Source organism: Melanotaenia boesemani, chromosome 15, assembly GCF_017639745.1.
Source record: "Melanotaenia boesemani isolate fMelBoe1 chromosome 15, fMelBoe1.pri, whole genome shotgun sequence".
Taxonomy (NCBI): domain Eukaryota; kingdom Metazoa; phylum Chordata; class Actinopteri; order Atheriniformes; family Melanotaeniidae; genus Melanotaenia; species Melanotaenia boesemani.
The window spans coordinates 19,504,389-19,526,971 of NC_055696.1; the positions used below are offsets into that span (position 1 = coordinate 19,504,389).

General features: G+C 41.7%; 1 protein-coding gene across 1 annotated transcript; it reads left to right on the forward strand.

The window, feature by feature from the left end:
- The first annotated feature begins 3,554 nt into the window (after nucleotides 1–3,554).
- On the forward strand, nucleotides 3,555–21,921 carry uimc1 (ubiquitin interaction motif containing 1). The gene is made up of 20 exons (XM_042009309.1): nucleotides 3,555–3,631; nucleotides 3,707–3,827; nucleotides 8,971–9,130; nucleotides 9,212–9,378; nucleotides 9,569–10,189; nucleotides 10,938–10,986; nucleotides 11,078–11,172; nucleotides 11,258–11,361; nucleotides 14,748–14,991; nucleotides 15,209–15,313; nucleotides 15,515–15,570; nucleotides 17,040–17,215; nucleotides 18,627–18,691; nucleotides 18,811–18,916; nucleotides 18,998–19,285; nucleotides 20,191–20,272; nucleotides 20,350–20,452; nucleotides 20,533–20,581; nucleotides 21,457–21,490; nucleotides 21,610–21,921. The coding sequence occupies exons 3-20, from the start codon at nucleotides 8,971–8,973 to the stop codon at nucleotides 21,785–21,787; spliced, it is 2,682 nt and encodes an 893-aa protein (XP_041865243.1). The 5' UTR covers nucleotides 3,555–3,631; nucleotides 3,707–3,827; the 3' UTR covers nucleotides 21,788–21,921.
- Nucleotides 21,922–22,583: the final 662 nt, after the last annotated feature.

Genomic DNA, 22,583 nt, shown 5'->3' on the forward strand with positions numbered 1-22,583 from the left:
TGTCCTCTGTGAGATCCTGACATTACTTCCACACAGTTACATCATGATTTAACCCCTTAATAAAGGAGTGTGCAAATTTGGTCTTGGAGGGCCACAGTTGGGCATGTTAAAATGTTCCCTGTTCCAACTCATCTAACAGCCTATGACGTTCTGCACAATGACTCATTTGAGTCATGTGTATTGGAGCAGGACAACATTCTAAACCTGCAGGATTGTGACCCATGAGAAGGAGCTGTACAGTCCTGCCTTATGCCTCATGTATCATATTTGATATACACCATTTCTGGGTTCTTTTTTCTTCTCTTCAATTATGGTATAAACTTTGCTCAAAATACTTCTCTTTTGCCCTCTAGTGGATACATGTAGCACTACAACAATTCTGACATCACATGGAAATAAACTGCACATATGCCAAATTATTTTGTCTTTTTTCCCACACATTTTGTTCAAGGGCCAAATAAAGATTTAAGATTAAAGACATTGGATTTTTCTGCCCAATATTTCTTGCATGTTGACATAACTTTCTCCTGCAGGTAGACAGTTTTAGTTTTAAACAAAATATTTTGACAGTTGCTTCAGTCGTGACATTTTCAGCCTCACACATACTTCCGCTGAGCGAATTGAAGACTCAAGCAAACCAAAACAACTAATGAAACATTGTCTTAGTATTGTCACAGTTTATTTGTGAGTTCAGCTTCTGCATTATCCAAGAAAGATTAAATCTTTGGATACTGTCAGGTTAGGCTCCTGATATCTGGAATTAGGCTGCTGCTTCAGACCAGCTTCCTACACTCTTACATCCAGATCTGTTTGGATTTGTTACTCAAAAAAAAATCTGTCAAAGACTTGATAAAATAATGTACACTAACTGATAATCTATTGAACACAAAATATAGATAACACATTAAAAAACATTCATCTGGACATTTATACTCAGTTTAGCACAAATAAAGTTTCCATGTCTGGCCAAAATTGTCTGGTATGAACACAATGAAAAAAACAAATGGAAAATGGTTTCTTTGTTAGACTAGCAGAAAACACATGAGTATGTCATAAGGGAACCCATTTTAGTTCAACAACTGACCTACTAACAGTAATTTTCTTAGGTGATAAAACAGTGATTTACTTTTAGACAGACTGTCCTTGTTATTCCAAAAATAAAATCTGTGGGGACTGAAAATTCTGAACAACCAGGACAAAACAACACTTTGTGAAAAGTCAGCTGATTAAAAGTAATTTACCAACCAAAAAATGATATTTCAACAAAAAATTATTGCAACTGAGATTATTAATCATATGCTACTGGGATTCTTTAAAAAAAAAAGCATAATCCATATAATTTTAAAGGAATGGATTAGGGTGTTAAAATCCAAAACATCCAGGTTATCCTGTTACTTACAATCTAATTACTTCTTTTCCCCAGTAATATTTGTATTAATCATACAATAATCATTATCAAACTAGTCATACAACTAATACAATAGTTGTTTTTATAATACTTGATTATAGTTTTTTTTTTCCTTCCAACTAAATTTATTCTATCGATAGTCCGTGAAGGCAGCAGTTGGCAGACGTGCCTGGTGGCCTTACGTAGTAGTCACGTGATTACGTGACAGAAACAAACATGGCGGCGCCGCGAAAGTGAGGAAAAGTGTGCTGTGAGTGTTTTTAAAACTGAATATTCTTCACTTTCTAGTTTATTTTCTTCTATTTGAACAACTGTATGAGTAATGAGTTGACGTGCTTATTTTTAAATTAACATTTAATTAAACATAAAACCGAAACTACTAACTTTATCGGTAGATCTGAGTGTCTCGCGCGTTGTTTCCATATCAACCGTTCACGCGCAGTGTTAGCCAACGTTAATAGCCTGTTTGCTGCGAGTGGCTTTATATTCATAAATGGAATAATTTCCTTTTTATTTATTTATTTATTTACATTTCAGGCATTTCCTGTCACACTGAGGTTAGTTCAGGGTCCTGACACGCTGAATTGGAGGGACAGATGAGAGGAAGAGGGGGGACGGTCTTCATCATCGTCAGGTAATTGCCGTTGTTGTTCACGTGGGCGTGGCTGCGTCATCCATTCAGGAATAAATCACAGTCTGTGATTTGTTTTTTTCCATCACGTAAAATATCAGTGCAGGTAACAGTTTATCCGTATATGGAAACAATGAGCTGCAAGGTTAGGATCAGCCAGGGGGTGGATCTTCATGGGGTCAAGGGGGACAACAGTTGCCCCCCAGCATTTATATCCTTAAATTGTACTTTTAAGAGCAAGTCCACCCATGTGTAGAAAAGTACTAATAGTTGTAAAATTAAAAATTGTATTCACAAAACACTTGGTTTATGCATTTATTTTCAGGGGGCTTGATTACTGTAACAGTCATTTGACAGTCTCAGATGGCTGGCAGCTAATCCAGAACACTGTCCCTATCTGTGTTGGTCCTGCGATGGACTGGTGACCTGTCCAGGAATGTAACCATGCCTCTCAACTGTTAAAAATGCTATAGACTCCAGCTTACCCGTGACCCGTAATGGACCAAGCGGTACAGATAATGGAATGAAAAAGGCTGAAAATATGTCTCAGATCTTCTAGTACACTCAATCTTCCAGGCAGCTTAGATCAGGCTTGCTTTCTGTTCCCAGAGTTAACACTAATGGAGAAGCAGTTTTTGTAAAGCCTCTTATTTCTGTCCTAACTTGTTTTGTCTGTAGATGTATTGTTTTGCACGTGGTTGATTTGTTTTAAGCACTTTAAATCATTTTAATCAGGAAACGGCTATTTAAATCAAGTTTGATTGATTGATCTGTGTAACAAAAGTGTTTGAAAATGAGTCTATAGGGTTTTAGGACTCACAACTATAACCACAATAACTTTATTCTGAATTCAGAAGTAGAAAGTTATTGGACATGCATGCTTCTCTACCTTAGAGGTAACCTGGATTTTTATTATCAGGCCGCAGAGACAAAATAAAACCGGGCTGTCATTGGCAAGAGAATTGAAATGTGTGTTCATGATTGCTGATATGTTGCCCAGAAGGAGCATGTATAAAGTGAAGAGAAATGGTCCAAGACCAGAACCCTGCAGGACACCAGAATGAACTCTAGTACTGGAGAGGACACATTGTAAGCATGTACAAAGTAGAATCTGTCAGATAAGTAGGACTTGATTGGGTCTAAAGCTCTGCACATGCTCCAGAATTCCACTTTTTCCTCTGTGATAATTCCCTCTCCCATATGTATGGAAATCCACCAGAAATCCTTCGCGTCCAGACAGGATGACAGGCTAGAAAATTATGAACAGAATTAAAGTTATTCTGCTTTTCTGTTGATCAGTTTACTCAGGAGCAGAGCAGGATGGCTCTGAGGAAGCAGCCAATCAGGAATGCCTCCTCTGAGAGCCAATGTTTGGATGAAGACACCCCAAGAAGTCGAAGCTGCTGCTGAGAGAGACACGGGGTGAAGATGGAGACCGAGCCAGAATCAGACCTGTACTTTTTTCAAAAACTAGATTAAATCTATGGACTGAAATGTTTGTGTGTCTTTAAGGAGGAGCTATCATCATTACGTCTGACGACAAGGAGAGAGAGACGCTTGAGGGAGAAGGAAAACAAGTCTCAAACCCAAAGGTAAGAACCCACTCACATAGCTGGAGATGAGTTGATGTCAGAAAACAAACTGAAAAATGTTACTCATGTTGTTCGAGATGACGGAGGAGGACATGATGGACTTGGCTCTGCGTCTGAGCGAACAGGAAGCCAGCGTCACGGCGCTCCGACAGCAGCAAAGGAGGGAGGCCATGATAAAAAGCAAATCCAGGAGAGTGTGAGTAGGGAGGTGTTAAGGGAGGGAAACCTTCAGGTTAACATGGCTGCTGGCTGCCCCTCTGGGACCCGCCCTTAAATGACCTTTTAACTGTCTGTGCTTGTCCCTGGTTCTGAGAACTTTGGATCAGATCTACAACTTTTCCCGTAACCAGGGAGGGTTTCTGGGAGTTTGTACAACCAATCTACATGTGCTTTGTGGACTTGGGAGAACTGAGTCCAAGAGTGAAACCGAGTCCCTGGAGAGTCCTGTTTTAAGCACTTCAGGAGTACGGGGAATCGGAGCCCCTGATAAGGACCATCTGATCCCTGGTTTTAGAGCTTGAACCACAATGCTGGCAGTAAGTCAGATTAATTTCCAGCAAGGGGTTGGACTCTGCCAAAGCTGACCTTTGCATCCGATTTCTGTTCATAACTTTTATGAACAGAATTCCTAGGATCAGCCGAGGTGTTGAGGGGATCCAGTTTGGTAGACTCAGGATTGGGTCTCTGCTTTTTCAGATGATGTAGTTCTGTTGGTTTCATCAGGCCATGATCTCCAGCTCTTACTTGAGCAATTCACAGCCAGGTGTGAATCAGCTGGGGTGAAAATCAGCATCTCCAAATCTGAGACCATGGTCCTCAGCTGGAAATGCTGAGAAGCTGCCATACCACACCGTCACACTGAGACACAGGATGCTCTCAATGGAGGCTCCGTAAGAGTTCACCAACAGCTGAGAAGAGAGTCCCGTCCGCTTCACCTTCCTGAGAAAGAAGAGCCGTTGTTGGGCCTTCTTCACCAGGTGTGAAGTGTTCATAGTCTAGAAGAGGTCAGAGGAAATGTGGATGTCAAGGATCTTCTCCGTGGATGCAGAGAGGAGCGTGCTCAGTCTTCCTGGACCTCCTGGAATCTGCTATTACCTCCCTTGTCTTGTTAATGTTAAGAACCAGGTTGTTCTTGGAACACCATTTCATGTTGGATATGAGACCCACCACGGTGGCTTCGTCCGCAAACTTCACAGCCATGTTGGTGGGGTGGATGGCAGAGCAGTTCTGTGTAAAGAGGATGAAGAGGGTTGAGCAAACAACCCTGCAGCATTCCAGTGTTGAGGATCAGTGGTGAAGATGTTGACTTACCTATCAGCACCATCTGGGTCCTGTTGGTGAGGAAGTCATTGATCCAGGTGCAGAGTAATGCTGGCAGACCTAGGTTGTGGAGCTTAAGGGCCAGCACGTCCAGGTGAATGGTGTTAAAGGCTGAGCTGAAGTCCACAAACAGTATCCTAACATAGGTGTTGGGATGCTGCCGGTGAGTCAGGGCCATGTGAGGTGCTATTGAGAAAACAGCCTCCATAGAACGGTTCTCCCTGTAGGCGACTTGGCCAGCAGGGATGGCGTCCTTGATGTGCTTTAGGAGGATCCACTCAAAACACTTCATGTTGACTGGGGTGAGAGCAACGGGGCAGTGATCACTGAGGCAGGTAATGATTGTTTTTTTGGGCACAGACAGAATGATGGAGGACTTAAGGCAGACAGGAACCATAGAAAGCTGCAGGGACAGGTTGAAGATGTCCAGAAAAATTTCTGCCAGTTGGTCTGCACACGATTTAATGTTTGACCTGAAACCTTATCTTGTTGATGTGGATCCTCCTCAGGATGGAGGTGACTTGGTGCAGCTGCAGGGTAAGGGGCTAATGCTGCCTTTGGCTGTGGAGGGTGAACAGTACTTCTGCTTGTTGAAGCGTGGAAGAAGCTGTTGCAGGTGTCAGGTAGAGTTGGGTCTCAGCTGACCTGCTGGTGTCTGGGCTTGTACTCTGTGATGGTCTTGATGCCTTTCCATACGTTACGTGTGTTGTTGTCATTGAACTGCTTCTCAATGCCCTGCTTGTACCTGAGTTTTGCCAGCTGGATGCCCCTTTTTCAGTTCTTTGCAGGCCGTGCTATAAGCTAGTTTGTCTCCTGCTCTGTAGGCTGAATTCTGGGCTTTTAGCAGGGACCAAACTGCGCTGTCATCTTATGGCTTCTAATTGGGGAAAACTGTTTGTCTTTGTGGGTAGGACAGCATCAGTGCAGAAGTGAACATAGGACAGCACAGACGACGTGTATTCCTCCAGATCAGCATCCTCTGTGAATACTCCCCAGTCTGTGTACTCAAAGCAGTCCTGTAAGGCTGAGGAAGCCTCCTCAGTCCAGAACTGAATGGTTCTGATGGTGGGTTTGGTCCTGCAGATCAGAGGTCTGTAGGCAGGGATCTACTCCAAAGAAATATGATCTGACATATGACACCAGTGCTAAGTTAGCATTAGCTCGTGGTGGGATGTAGGCCACTATGATCACGACCAAGCTGAGTTCTCTAACAAGTTTAAATGCTCTGCACTTCACTGCCAGATATTCCAGGTCGAGGGAGCAGAAGGTTCCAATAATGTTCGTAGCTGTACACCACAATTTGTGAACGTACAGCGCCAAACTTCCACGTTGGGGCTTACCCAAAGCTGCAGTCCAGTCAGCATGGAGCAGAGAGTGCTCCACTAGCTCCACCGCTACGTCGGGGATATTGTTGTCCAACAATGAAGATGAAGATTGCCACACAGCTGTCAGTCTTAACGTGGGATGATCCTCAGATGAATTTCATCCAATTTGTTGGTGAGAGACCTGCCGTTGCAAGGAGGAGACGGGGCAGAGCCGGTCTGTGTGGGTTAGCTCATAGCCTAGCATGCAGCCTACTCCGCTTGCCCCTCTTTTGTTACATTGACCCCTCCGTCTCCTGGGTGGAGAGAGAGCGGATGGGGAGGGCCTCTGTGGTCTGTTGCAGTTTGGGTGGAATAAAATCTGGCTTTGGCGATGCAGAAGAAAAGATGTTTTTCTCCAATTCCAGCAGGTCAGACCTTCCGTACTGGGTTAAGTCTTCCAGTCTTAGAAATTTGCAGGTGAAAACACAAACAAAAACATCCAAACAAACGTAAATAGCCGAGAGACTGGAGCCGCTGCGCGTGCCCGCGCTGCCGTCTTAACTTATCTATCTGATTTACCGGTTGATGGGTATTTTTCTATCATAAAATAAGACACAAAGAACTCAGAGTGAGGACAGCTTCATCGCGATGGGGAGAGACAGTGGTTCAGCACTCAGAGAGTGTCTGGTGTCAACTCCGAAGTCTCAAACCCAGCGCAGCCTCTTTATTGATCAGATTACGCACTTCAGTAGAGCAGGCAAAGTTCAAACAGGAAAACACATCAGCATACATCACTTCTTGACCCTTATCGCACAGGGCAGTGACAGCCACATCCTGTTCTCTGCAGAGCAGGTGAGACCGCAAGTCATTACCCAAGCTTAAGGGAGGAACTTTAAACTGTCAACTTCTGCTTACTCTAACACCTGTCGATCTACATTCCTACCCTCACCTGTGGTCACCAGCTGAAGATAGTGACCGAAAGAACGAAGTCCAGAATACATGCAACCAAAATTAGTTTCCTCTGCAGAGTAGCTGGGCTCTCCCTTAGAGATAGGATGAGAAGCTTGGTGATCCTGGAGGAGATCAGAGAAATGCTGCTCCTCTACATCCAGGGGAACCAGATGAGGTGGCTCAAGCCTCTGGTCAGGATGCCTCCTGGACGCCTTCCTGGGAAGGTTATCTGGGCACGTCCCACTCAAAGGAGACCCCAGGGAAGACCCAGGACATGCTGGAGAAAATTACATCTGAGCTGGAAGAAGAAATTCTGGGCTCTTCCGCTTAAGTTGCTGCCCACACAACCCGACCTTGAATAAGTGGTAGAAAATAGGGTAAATAAATGGATGTATGGATTCCAGTTAAGGCAGTTACCAAAAATCAAGCCTGACATGATTTGACTTTTATGTACTTCTTTTAGGGCTGGACAGTAATTCAATATTCAATATATCACAATATACTTTTATTCAATAACGGTTGAACACATTTCTGATATTTCGATATACATACAGAATATGATTACAGCATTTCACTGACTGACGTTTAAGCCAGATTCAAGCCAAAGAGAAAGAGCCGCAACACAATGGCTACGTAAGTGGTGATGTACACCACAGACACGGAGCCCAACCTATGACCCCGACCAAGCCCAGCAGCAGTTGGCTGTGCACAGTGCAAGGTAGAAGGCTAGGCTAGGCTAAGCTCCAACACAGCAAGTTTTAGCTACAAAACGAGTGCTCATGACCGTAATGCAAACTTGACTGAACAAGCTTCCACAAGCAAAGAAAAAGCAGAAGAAATAATTGATAAGAGAGGAAAGAATAACTCGGTGACACGGAAGTGGTTTGGCTCAGTGTTGCCAACTTAGCGACTTTGTCGCTATATTTAGCAAGTTTTCACTCTCATCTAGCGACTTATATTTATATATATTGACATTGAGAATGATAAAAGTTTTATTTTACCTTTGATGGTGATTTCAAGTTTCTTTGTTTGAAGGCTAATTTAGCCTTGCTAAATACAAATAAAAGGTAAACATTAATTTATTGTGTGGTTTTTATTTCTAAAATGTTATACTGGAGGAGCTTCATAGACTTGACAAAATAATCTTTAGTTTTACAGCATCTGTTGTAGCATTTTTGGCAGTTTTTCTGAGGCTTTTATATTGTTTATATCGATATCAGAATTATATTGTATCGACCGAAATTAAGAAATATATTGTGATACAAGTTTTGGCCATATCGTCGAGCCCTAACTTCTTTATTATTTTTCTGTGTTTATTGTGTATCACTGTATCTTTAACCCTCATCCTGTATCCTCTATGTTTTAGTATTATTGTGCAGCTTGTTGGTCAGCTTTATTGTTTTAAAATGTTTTAAATTAAAAATTTTCTGCTCTTTCAGCCCAAATTCATACTAAAATTTTACAAATTTGGCAAAGTTTATTGAAGGTCTGAGCAGAGTTGTTGAAAATTTTCTCTTTCAAGTTTGATCCATGGATCCACACAAGACAAAAAAAAAAACAAACAAATTTTTATCTTTTTTTAAAATTATTGACCAGATTTTAATCCCTTTTTTTGGCTCCTGTTACAGTTTTTGTTATGTTCAAATTAAACTTCATGGTAACGTCCATCATCTCCATACAACAACACAATCACTTTTAAATTCAGAGAAATATGATTAATATAGTTGCTGATCACATGGTTTTTATGTGTTTTTTCTGTCATAGATGGGCGGAGAGACACAGTCAAGTCAAACTCTGCTCACTGACACATCTCTCAGGCTCGGCTCTCGACGGAAACTTTCATACCCCAATGGGAATAAGCCGTCGGCTGTTGATGACGAAGCCTCAAAGGACGACTGTATGTCTGAGACAAACCACAAGACAGGTGAGTCCACCTACCTGTCTGCTTCCTGCAATGATCCTGAAACAACTTTGAGTCCTTTGGCTTCCAAACACCATCTTCTAGGAACAGAAGGAGCTGGAGAAGGAAATCCGAAAAGGAGCAAAAAGCAGAAAAGGAGAGCAGCAAGTCCTCTGCAGGAGATGCCAGACTTGTCCCAGACTCAGGAAATCTCCTCTCAGATTTCACCCAGCAGATCCGAGTCTTCCTCAGTTTGTCTGGACTCCCCGCAGGTCTGTCACAAAGCGTTCTCAGGTCCACTTCAGACCATGTTCATGTTGACATGGACCCATTTAATAAATGATTTTCTTTTTTGATTCATTCCTGGATTTTTCTGTGAAATTTGGAGTAAAAGTCAGAACCGTTTGGTTACAGAAGTGAATGAGTTTCTCATCATCTGTTTGTTTTCTGTTGGCGAACCAGAGCTCTGACTCGACCCTGGTCGAAGACTCGCAGCTCCAGAAGTCTCCCATCTTCCCGCTGACCGGCTGCAGAGCTGCGGTTCAAGTGGACCGACTGAACCAGGACCTGGTGGAAACCTGCAGAAACTCAGGCTTTGTGTTATGCTCCCAGAACAGTTGGACATGGACTCAAAAGTCTGCTCAACCCAAGAGCCCCACATTTCCCCAAAGTGACCTCCCATCACGACCTAAAAGTCCCATATCCATAGATGTAGACCAGGAAGGCGACAGAGAGGCGGAGTTGAGCCCTCAATTTGTGAAGAGTCCCTTATTCAGCAGCAATACTCAGCAAGAGCAGAGGTTTCCAAGTGCCTACAAACACCAAAACGCACAGTTCATCTTCTCTTCTCAGGAGACTTTAAGCCCGTCTATAAAGACTGGTTCCAGTTCCCCCAACAGCCCGGTGTTCCCTAAAAGCCCTGGTCCCTCCAACAAACTCCCTCTTTCAGATCAGTTAGGGTTCTCTGACAGTCCTTCCCAAGGGCAGAGAGATCCGAGTCAGGATCGATCTACGAGTCCAGTGTTCGGCCTGACTGCTGCACAGCAGAGGATTCACACTGAGGGTCCATCTGACGACAGGAAGGTGAGTTCAGTTATTAGAGAGCAGGGGTGGGGCAAGAGTCCTGTGCTTACACTACAGTAGGAAAAGAAAACTGTTCTCTGACTCATGCACAGATGTTTGAAATATTCTGGTCTTTACCAGGTTTTTAAATGAGCCTCAGATCAACAACAACATGACATCTTCTATTATTTACCTCTATTTATACAGGTAGTCCCATTGATACGGTCTTATTTATAGAGAGAGATTTATGGAGACAAAGAAATGAAATCCTGGGAGCGAAGGCTGTGGCTGTTCTAAGTAGCAGGTAGCAGGATAACTGTGATGACAGCAGTCCAAGCATTGATATAGAAATAAAGACATTCCAGTGTAAGAGTCTTTGGATAGATACGTTAAATGTTAAAGTTCATGACAGTCCAGTTGGAAAAACATTGAACCAGCTTGGCTTGTTGGGAAGAGTTGCAGGAACCACAAGACTTATGGAACAAAGTCCTTTGGACAGACCAGAGCAGCGTGGACATGTTTTGTCAGCATATCAGCACAAACACCTCATTGCAGCTTTCAGCACGGTGGTGGAGGGATGATGATCTGGGCTTGTTCTGCAGCTACAGGACCTGGACACCACCTAAAGCTAGGCTGAAACTGGTTATATGTTGTGTTGTCAAACATCCAAGGTCGTGTTCATCTAATTTTTGGACCTGGGGACCATGACGTTACTGATCAGCTTTTTGTTTTTAAAACAATGTTTTTCTGTGTTCTGTTTTTAATGAAGGACACAAAGTCTGACGATCTGAACACAGTCATGTATTTACCTGAGTCAGGTACAGTGACATCACTCTGTTTAATCTTCATCAATAGTTGGACTTGTTGTCAGATTTTTATTCCAGTGGTTTCTGCTGCTACATGTTTCAGAGGAGCTGAATGAGAAATCCAGAGACTGGAACTCAGCTGAGACAGAGCTGACGAGCGATATGACACTGGTCTGGTCAGACGAGGACGATGTCGTGGTAGAAAACTCATTCAGAGCATGAATGTCCATCAGATATTATCGGGGAATTCAGATGTGTTTTAATGAGTTTCCTGTCTGTGTAGCCGGTGGGCTTTCCCAGTCCCGTCTTCCCTGGAGAGCGACCCATTCATCAGGCAGCCTCCCAGAACCACCTGACCTCTCCAGGACCAACCAGGCTGCAGCAAAGGTACAGCCGCCACATTTCACATCTGAAACTTGGTCACAGAACAAAGCTGTTTTAAGTCGAGGGATGTCACAATTATAGTTTTTTCTTAGTACTGTTATTGTCGTACTTGTATGTCGTGATTATAAGAAATAATCACGAATATTTAGCGTTAATTTGATTTGTTTGTTGATGTTTGTTGATGGTCAAACAATGTTAGAAAATCCATTTGATATAGCTCAGAAATTTAATCAATATTTTGTAAATTCTGGTTTAGAACTGGTAAAAAATATGTCAGCTTCTACTGAAGATCCATTAGAATACATCAACTCATGTTGTCCTCCAATTTTATTCTTTCAGTCACCAAGTACAAATGAAATAAGTTAAATAATTGATGAATTAAAGCCATCTTCAGCTGGGCACGATAACATTTCTTTAATTCTAATGAAAATAATTAAACAGTCTATACTGAAACCATTAGCTCACATTTTTTCCTTATCTTTAAACACAGGTGTAGTAGCAGAAGACCTAAAGATAGCCAAGGTCATTCCTTTGTTTAAAGCAGATGACCGACAGTGTTTTAATAACTATAGACCCATATCAATCCTGCCATGCTTTTCAAAAGTATTAGAAAAAAATGTCTGTAAAAGAATTTTTTGTCATTTAAACACACATTCCTTTTTTTATAGACATCAATATGGCTTCCGAAAAAATCATAGCACCTATATGGCTTTAATTCATTTATTAGATAATATTACCTCTGCATTAGACAATAATAAATTTGTAGTATCTTTCTTGATTTATCAAAGGCATTTGATTCTGTTTCACATGACATTTTACTTGCAAAATTACATAGATATGGTTTTCATAAAACTGCATTTAAATGGTTACAAAGTTATATTTGCAACAGATCTCAGTTTGTTTGTTTCAATGGTTGCAATTCTGACAGGGCAGATATTCAGTGTGGAGTTCCACAGGGATCCACATTAGGTCGGTTATTATTTTTAATTTATATAAATGATTTATCTAATGTTTCTAATGAACTTACTCCAATAATGTTTGCTGGCGATACAACATTACTTATAGCTAATTCAAATTGTAATTTACTTATGAACCAAGAAAATGCCGGATTGTCTGCTTATGACAAATTGTTTAAACTGAACAAATTATGTCTGAATTTAAAAAAATCTAATTACATTATTTTTAGTGGTAAAAAAATATATCATATTTTAACAAATAAACTTAAAATTGCTTCTGCTGAGCTAACTCAGGTCTTTGCCACAAGATTCTTAGGCGTAATTGCTGATGAGAACCTGAGTTGGAGGGAACATATTGATTGGGTTACTAGTAAACTCAATAAATCAATAGGAATCATATGGAAAGTTAGTTGTTTGGTTGATACAAAATGCTTACTTACTCTATATTACAGTTTGATTTATCCTTATTTATCATATTGCAATATTGTTTGGGCAAGCACCTATCCATCTGCTTTGAATAAAATCTTGATCCTTCAAAAGCGTTTTGTCAGAATTGCAACTCATTCTAAGCCTTTGACTCCGTCCCATGGTTTATTTTACAAACTTAATATTGTTAATCTTTATGATCTCAATATTATGCAAATTTGTTTCTTCATATATAAAATGCAATTCCATCCAAGTACTATTCCTGAACATTTTATACTTTATTTTAAAACTAATGCAGAGGTTCACAGGTACAATACTAGTCAATTACACTTTCATGTACCTAAATATGTCAAAACCAGAGCTCAGTTTTCTTTAAGATACAGAGGCTGCATATTATGGAAACAATTTTCACATCTGGCGGAAAGTAATAGATTATTTAAATCTTATAAGAAATGTTTGAAAAAAGTTCTAATTAAATCCCATTGATCTGTGGAACTGTAACTTATATTGTATAAATTGTAAATTAACAAAAATGTAATTCTTCTGTAAAAAAACTTTGAGGTGGAGGCTTTAAAATAAGCCCGTATGGGTTTTTTGCCTCTCCCTGCACTTGTACTGTTTTTTATATAAATAATCTCTGTATTATGTCTTTTAACATGTGCTAAATAAATAAAATAAAATAAAAAATAAAAAATTATTTTCCAACACTATAAATATGTAAAATCACATTAACAACTAAAGGTTTAGAAGTCATTTAAGACGTAAACGAGGGTGTTTCAGTGCTGTGGTTTGACCGAAATTCTGACTGAAAAACAGTTGTTAAATGCCAAGTAATTGTGAAGCTGTTGATAAACAGCTTTCGCTAATATTTTATTTAAAATGGGAGGTTTGAGATGGGCCTGTAGTTGCTCAGCTTCCATCTCTTAACGAACGTAAACTGGCTAGCTAGCTAGCTAGCTGCATACTCCATGCTTCGTTTTTCCGTCTACCCTAAAAGAGCAACGTGCGTGTCCACAGAAGAGTTTTCTGGATGGGCGGAGCAGTGAGCTGTCTGCTGTGACAGAGAGAAGCTAAACTATGGAGAAAATCACACGTAGACGCTTTAACCGCTGCCGTGTCAGTTTGCAGTCGATGTCCGTGATACAGTTATTTTATATATTGCAGATAAAACTTTTCGGGATACATCGAGTATATCCGATATATCGCCCAGCCCTACCCTGACAAAAGAGAGGTGTTGACTTTCAGCTAAGTGTAGAGAGACATGCACAGGTGTGAAGTAATCTTACTACTTATTTGCTGTCATAAGGTGGCTGCTGAATTTTGAATGAAGTGGTAACTGATTAACACCACCATGTAAAGAGTTAAGCTAGATTTACATGTTAGGTCGGATCCATCATCATCACCATAGAATCCACGTAGGTCCACGGGGGCTTGATGCGCACCTCTTCCAGACCTGACATGCAACCCTGCTTGGCAGTGCGGTTATGCATAGTACTGCCTTGTAACTGGCCAGTTTGTGGTTACATGTTTCTGGATTTGAGAATCTTCTTGCTAAATATGTGCCATTTTTAAAAACAACAGAAAATATATTTATTTTTTCATTTGCTTCCTTGAGCTTGTGAAGACCGTGCACCATGTTGGTCACTATCGTCGTTGTTCTAAAACAGGAAATGCCTGCAGAAACTGTAGTCATCCATAGAAAGAGCTCTGTCCTGTGGCGTATACCAGCCGACCAGATTCGGAAGAGCAGCCTCAACCCAAAGCTTGTGTGCAAGAGCAGATTTCACCAGCATCAGCTACGCCGGCCTTACCGAACCCAGACACTACAACAGTTTAAATCCAGCTTTACAGTCTCTAATCTTTATGATGCTGATTGGATTCATGCTGCAGAGATTTTTGTCTCCTTTGTGATGCTGATGGTTGTAAACACAGAATGTGGTGCAGACTTTAGCTATGCTGCAGCAGCTCTACACAACAACCCTGACGAAGCTCTCTGTACGTTTCCAGCCTGAATCGTCAGACGCCGCTTCTGGGAACGTTCGGTGATCAGAGCAGCTCCGACAAACTTGCTCCACCTGGAACTTCTTCCTCCTCTAAGTTCACAAGCCGACGGCAGCGCCGAGAACTAACCCAGGAGGCGGCTGGCAGGGTGTCACCCCCACTGGTGGAGCCTTCATGTGGGCAGGTGGTGCGATACTACTGGGGGGTTCCCTTTTGTCCGCGAGGCTTGGACCCAGACACCTACACACAGGTCTCCTCAGCACGTCTGACACGTTTTCAGGACATTTTAGGCTGAATTATCTTGATATAAATGAAATATGTTTCATATTTGATCCATTGCAGAACTGCTCAAATCAAAGATTATAAACATTGAGGTTGATTGTTACAGCCTTAAATAATTCTGAAAACACACTCGTAGATTCTGACTTGCTCATGAAAAGTGATGCAGATGTTTTGGTGGCTCTTAGGTGATCATGACTCAGATGGAGGTTTACGAGAAGAGTCTGAAGCAGGCTCAGAGATGTCTGCTGAGGAAAGCTGAGTGGGGGGAGGCCGTCCTGCCGCAGCCAGAGGTGACGTCATGGCGTCATCATGGGGATCAACAGCTTGTTAATGATGTTGTTAAAGATTCACAGCTACACGAGACAAAAACGAAACATTTAATCAGCTTACACACAGCAGATCATTCATCTGTTTTTCAGCAAAATACAGAGAATTGATCAAACTAATTTTTTAACCAGGTGATCTTCTCTTTACCCCCCCCCCCCTCTCAGAAATCCCCATCCCCCGAAGTGCCGGCTGGTTCCCCTCAACATCACATTCCTCGGAGGTAAAAAGCCTTCATCACAGTTTTTACCTTTATGTCCATTTTATCAGGTCCACCTTTTAGTTCTGGGTTGGACCCCTTTTTCCTCCAGAACTGCCTTAATTCTTGGTGTCATAGATTGAACAAGGTGTTGGAAACCTTCCTCAGAGGTTTTGCTCCAAATTGACATGACAGCATCACACAGTTGCTGCATGTTTGTCGGCTGCATCCATGATGAGAATCTCTCGTTCCACCACATCCCAAAGCTGCTCTACTGGATTGAGATCTGGTGACTGTGGAGACCGTTGGAGTCCAGTGAACTCATTGTCATGTTCTAGAAAGCAGGTGGAGATGATCAGATCTTTGTGACATGGTGCTTTATCCTGCTGGAAGTAGCATCAGAAGATGCTACACTGTGGTCATAAAGGGATGGACATGGTCAGCAACAATATTCAGATAGGCTGTGGTGGTTAAACCAGGTCACGTTGGTACTAAGGGGCCCAAAGTGGACCAAGAAAATATCCCCCCCACCATTACACCAGCAGCAGCCTGAAGCATTGATCCAAGGCAGGATGGATCCATGTTTTCATGATGTTTCCACCAAATTCTGAGCCTAGTATCTGAATGTGGAGCTGAAATGGAGACTCATCAGACCAGCAACGTTTCTCCATCTTCTATTGTCCAGTGTTGGTGAGTCTGTGTGAATTGTAGCCTCAGTTACACCTCAGTTAGACACAGCTGACTGGGAATATCTGAACTCAGATATTCCCAGTCAGCTGTGTCCAACATTTGGAGCAAGAACAAACAAAATGGGAAGGTTGGAGAAGGGAAACATACAGGTGGACCGAGGAAGACGTCAGAGCATTAGGACAGAAAATAGAAAATGTCCAGTAATGAGATGAAAGCTAAATGGATAGAAACAGGAGTGGATGTTTGGGAGTGAGCTGAAGGAAACAGAATTTCTTTCCTTTAAAGATTTTATCCATTGGGACCAGCTAAAGGACCAGAGGAGATGTTGGCTGTTATCTCTACAGGAAATGTTCAGGACATTTTGACATCAGTCCATCAATCAAAAGGAGGTTTGGTGATGCTGAGCTCATTTTTCAGGATGATGTTGCATCTTCTCGCAGAAGTGCATTCAGACTTCGGGAAATATTCCAGCTCTTGACCAGCTAACTGTTTCTGAATGTATGTAGTTTGTTTTTTTCTTCTCTGAGCGACATGTTTTCTCCTTCTGACTCAGGTCCATCAGAACCACCAGCATTCTTAGCAGGGTTTAGATTGGACTTCAGCACTGAACAGAACCTGAACCATGGTGTGTTTAGCAGCCTGGTGTCGGGCTGACCGCTAATCTCTTTCACCATGAAAACCACCCAAATTTAAGTGGAGTTTGGTTTGTGGAGGATGGTGGACCCGAGTCCAGAGGCTTCGTGTGGCTGTTTCAGACGTGCACGAGTGTTTTCTGAATTGTTCCTGTTATCTAATGTTGTCAGAAGAGGCCTCAGACTGAGAGGCAGGAGAACAAAGGAAGCAGCTGATTCCTTTCCAGCCGAGGCCAAAGAAGTAGAAGACAGGGAGGACGAAGAGGAGCTGCAACACGAAAAGGAAGAAGAGAAGAATGAGGGCGATGAGGAGCAGATGAATACGGATGACTGTGAGGTTTGTCCAGGTACAAATGGTTGCTTTTTCATTTATATGTAAGACGCATATTTTTGTTTAGCTAAATGAGGTCCTGATGCACATCAACCTGCACATATATCTGGATGAGACTAAAAGGAACAGTGTGAGTGGCTCATTTTAAACAAGCAGCTGTCCAAACTTCCTATTTAGGGAACCAAATTCTGCCCCTGTTATTCCATAAGCTAAACTCCAGAGCTTTCACCATGATGTCTTTACTGGTTTCAGTGGGTGCAGTGAACCCCTCACCTCCATCCCTCTTCTCTGTGGAGTCCTCCTGTGAGATCTGTCCTACCAAACAAATTTTTTAACCTTCAGGCCTCAACATTTCTTAGTACTGGGGACAATGGGGATAATATCCGGTTTCACAGAGTGTAATGTCAACTTAATGTACTATAGACCCTAACCATAAAAGCTCATTAAAACCATTTCTGTCATCACCAAACTATACAAACACCAAATTATAGATCCACCTGTTCACCTGACGGCACACACCATTGAGAGTAGTTTCTCTGTTTTGATTGGACAAAGACGTGTCAGTCGATCTGTATCAAAGGTATTTCCCTCCTTACTGTTGATGGTTGGTGGGATGGATGTAAACACAGTGACGTCTGCAAATGGATCCCACAATTAAGATCCTGCGAATCGGCAGGTTGAAGCTGCAGTTAAAAATCCTGGAATTCACAGCCTCTCTGTTCTGTTCAGGCTGATGTGATCAACATTGTTGTTGACCAGATGGTTTTGCTTGTGTTATGGAGGGTTCAGATGCTCCATACAGTGTTGCATTCAGTAACAAATAGGAATTCTAAGTTCTAACTTCAAAAACACTGGCAAGAAATTTGGTTAAGTGTTTCAACTTCCAGCTTCATATTTCACATCAAGTTAGACAAACAGATCACTGGTGGAGCTTTATTTTTCTTTTAATCTTAAATTCAACTCCTGACGAGGATTTACTGTGGACAGTGAATGCAGCATGATGTGGAGTTGTGTGTGAAGAAAAAACATATCTGCAGCTATGAGCAGAGACGTTTTCAGACGGAGGCGTCTGCACACTGACGAGGCCGAGTTACTGTTTACAGGAGGGTTAAAGCTGGAAGGACTTCAGAGACCCAGAGAAGGTTTCCTTTAAATCCTGCTGGTAAACAACAGGAATGATTTCTGTTTATCAGACTCACCTGCTGGACAGAAACGTTTACGATGTTTACTTGATGAATTAATTCAAATGATGATGTTTTTAGTGTTGATTGATTCGACTTGTTCAGGTTAGCTCACGTTTAGGACAAGTCTTAGTTCTGGTGTACGTTTATCTGCCTTGTTCAGCTGATGCAGCATAACAACCCTGTTCAGTTTCCACTAATGTGTGAGCTTCTTACTTCAGTTGCTTTTTCCTGTTGGACCAACAGAGACGCAGCTGAGCAACAACAACAGCCCACAGGATCTGATGATGGAGTCCGAAGCTGAAGCTGAGGTCAGTTTGGAAGCTGAATGTCAAGAATTAGGATTTAAAAAAAGAAACTGTTTTCAGGAGTTTAATTAGGGGAAGTTCGTGAAATTTTAGTTTGTTTTGAAAAATATTGTTTTGTTCAGATTTCTTTGCAGCCTCCAACTACAAGTTCTGAGCTGCCTGAGATCGAGTTGATCCTCCGAGAGGATGCTCCAGCTGGTGAAGAGCCACAGGAGGAGGAGGCGGATGGTAAGAAAGCAGAAAACCACTGTCGTACATTCTGGTCCTGTGTCATTTTAATTTAGTATATATATTTGTGGCTGTTTTCAGCTTCGGTGGATGAAAGGATGGAGATAAATGTCGCTGGCTGCAGTGCTGATTCTGGAGGAAGAAACGAGGAAGAAAAGAACAGGAGGGGTCCACATGTGGAGGAGGTGAAGGACGGAGGTCCTCAAAGGTCGACCTCTCCTGAGCTGGAACCTGCCGTCGTCCCTGAAAGTCCAAAAGCCTCCATCGACTGCCCCATCTGTCAGGCATCCTTCCCTGCAAATGAGATTGAGATGCATGCGGCATACTGTGACGGAGAAGTGGCCGTTGTGGACGAACGGAGGCCTGAAAGCAAGTTTGTTTACAACTATCATGAATCAGCCAAACAGATTCAGTTCTAGTGTCTGAGCTCTTCAGTCGTTGCAACAAAACATCTAATTACAGTTTTTCTGACCAATATTGAGATTTAATCTTTTTAATTCCACCTTCTGTTTAGTGCTTATGTTAGAAATATTTCTAACATGAGCTGGAGGATTACCACGAGATGACGTTAGAATAGGAACAGATTCTAACACAGGATGCAATCTGTGGCCAAAACACCAAAGTTTCCTCTAGAACTGGTATCTGCTTGTAGTAAAACCTGAACCATCTGATGTTATTTATCCTATTTACACCACAGCTCCTTATTTCTCTCTGTGTGATTTCTGTATCATACACATGATTACACTCCATTTGATTGATTTTTATCATCCTGTCATGGCTTCCGCCAAGAAAAATAGTCCTCCTTGCAAACACAACTTCTAAGTTGCCTAGCAACATGTTAGATAGAAATGACCTTGAATTTACGTTATAAGTTAATGGGCTACTTGGGGAATTGTATGAAGGTTGTGAATCAGGAGCTTATAGTGGCCCTTATTATAGGAAATATCAGATTTAATCTGAGGAAGCGTAAAATAATTTTAAATAAGAAAAGTGAAACCTGCAATGTGCCTGTAACGTATAACGCAACACATAGTAGAAATGTAGCGGCGTAGAAAGTAGAGATACTTGCTGTAAGATGTAGTGAAGTACTAGTCAAAAGTATCCACAACTAAATATACTTACCTGAAAAACTTACTCGGGTACAGAAACAAGGTACTTGTACTTGGTTGTCTTCCACCATGTTACTGTGACGATTGACCTATGGACATGACTGAAATCATGTCCGCATTTGTCATCGTCGTGTTGATGGTTTGAAACCCTCCTCTTCTTCACAGAGTCTCTGAAGCCTCGGAGGAAGAGATGGAGGAGAGCCGAAGGAACAGCTGCAGAAACAAACCAGCCCTCTAACACCAGCAGGTCGCTAGAAATGAGCAGACATGTTTAAGATTTTAAAAAGTCTATTTTCTGACTGAGTTTTTAAATCTGATCCCCAGGAACCAAGAGAAGTGTTACATCTGTCAGAAAACTGTTCCTCTGAGAGACTACAACCGACACACGGAGCTCTGCATCCAGCGCCGAGCCCCCAGATCTGCAGCAGTAAGTTAAACACCCGCAACCTGCAGCCCCTGCTTGAAACGGCTTTTCATTGTTTTATTTCCACATCTGTGACCTTTCAGAGGGGAAATCTGCTGTCAGCGCTGGAGCAAACAGAAAGCAGGAATTCAGGTAACTCTGATTTTTATTTGTACTTCTTTGTTATTTATAAAGTCGTGAAAAGGGAGAACGAGCCCAAGACTTTATGAAAAGACGATGAGAAACGTATCTTGTGAACCTTTGTTGGGATCGCATGGAACTGACTCAAATCATGTCACTTTTCAGTGATCACTTGGTTAAATGTTTGTAAATCACTTCATTAGGGTCCTTCTCTGTTAGCTGACGCTGCGTTGCTCTGGTTTTAATTAACAAGATTGCTGTTGCTAAGCACGTGAGCTAATTTCAACTTGAGCTAATGTTTTAGCTTCATCCACTAGGATGTCCTGCAACCTTTCTGATGAAGACCACACAGACTGGGCTAGGTGTACACAGTGTAATGACAATAAATGGCATTCTGATTCTGATTCTGTTGTATGGGGAAAAGCAGCTCCTCATTCTGGCCACTGGAGGGCGCCAATTTTTTGTTATTACTCCTTTGCTATATAGCATGTGTGAAACGTTTCCCACAGCTGAATACTTGCTTGTGTAATAATCGGTCACTGTAACCGTCCATGTGGAGGTTGTTGTGTCTCTGTGTCAGATTTGTTCTGTTATTGTTGTAAATAAAAGGGATTTTCCAGACAAGACTCCAGCTTCGACCTTGTCCTTGTTACAGTTGGGTGTGAAGTGCTTTTGTGGAGATCAAGAGGTGTAGTGACGCTCCTCATGTAGAAATGGGTTCTGCTACAAAAGGTGCAGCCCAGTTGTTTAAGGTGCACATCTGGGCTTCACGTTTAGGTCTGTGTTTGTGTGAAATTGCAGAGAAACTTGTGAAAGATGATCTGAATATTTAACTCCTAATTTCCTCTTTGCAATCACCAGCATTCTGATGTTTTATGTTTCTGCAGATGCCAGACCGTCTGGATCCAGAGTCCAGCCAGAGTAAGACTCGACACTATTTTCCCCGTGTGTCTGATCCATATTAGAAGTTTCTTAATGAAAAATGTTATACATTGTTCATTTTGGGCCTTGCTTGAACACATTTACGTGTCTACCACCAGAGATGTTATTGATCTGAGGGATGATGATGATGATGATGATGAAGAGGAGGCTACTTCAGCGTTTAGGATCAGTAACTCTCCCATCAGATCCTTCACTCCCATCTCCGAGGCTACCGACTGCCTCATCGACTTCAAAAAACACCAGCAAGCCAAGAAGCCGAGCCAAAGACGAAGATGAAGACAACGACGACATCGTGAAGCGTGCCAGAGCTTCGACTAAAAACCCGAAGACTCAGCAGGTCAACGGGATGTTGTACTTGAAGTTCAGCACCATCATCATGACGCCACCTTCTGGATATTTATGCAGACAAAAACTGAGCACTTGAATTTTTGAAAATCTTTTCAGAGGAAAGCTGATTAAGACATTTTTGAAGCCACTCATGTTGATTGATGTCAGACTACCTCTTCCTGTATGAAATAATTCCTGTTTATTTTGCTGTTACTTTGCTCTCAAATGGCATTAAATGTTTCTGTGAAAATGACTTACTGTCTTCTTTGAGGAACAGCTGAACACTAAAAATATTTTATGTTGTTAAAAAACATGTTAGTTTTAGATTAAATTTACAGAATATTATAATAGGTGCCAATGCTAAAGGCATTAAGGCCCAAATTGCAATCACTCATATTTAATCTGTTTAATTGGCCTCTTCCTTCCTTCCTTCCATCCATCAATTCATCATCTGTACCGCTTTGTGTGTTAAGGATCGCGTGGAAGCTGGAGCATAACCCAGCATTTCACTTTGAAGACCAATAACTTAATGAAATTATCACTTATACTTTAGTCAAATTTTAAACGGATCATAAACGTTAAAACATTTTGTGCCTGAAAAGGTGTTTTTATATCTTGTATGGTTTTGACTAAATAGTTTAAATTTGAAATATCAGAAATTGCCACAGTGTCCACACTATGCTGATGATGTCACTAATTTTGCTCCTTAAAATAATCATAAAATTTCTCTGACTGACTGTTTCTC

Bases quoted from the DNA above. Each gene is read 5' to 3' on its own strand.
- uimc1 (XM_042009309.1), top strand. From the start codon at position 8,971: ATGGGCGGAGAGACACAGTCAAGTCAAACTCTGCTCACTGACACATCT. The intron at 11,362-14,747 runs GTACAGCCGCCA...GTACGTTTCCAG, and splicing joins CCAACCAGGCTGCAGCAAAG to CCTGAATCGTCAGACGCCGC. The intron at 20,273-20,349 runs GTCGCTAGAAAT...TCTGATCCCCAG, and splicing joins CAGCCCTCTAACACCAGCAG to GAACCAAGAGAAGTGTTACA.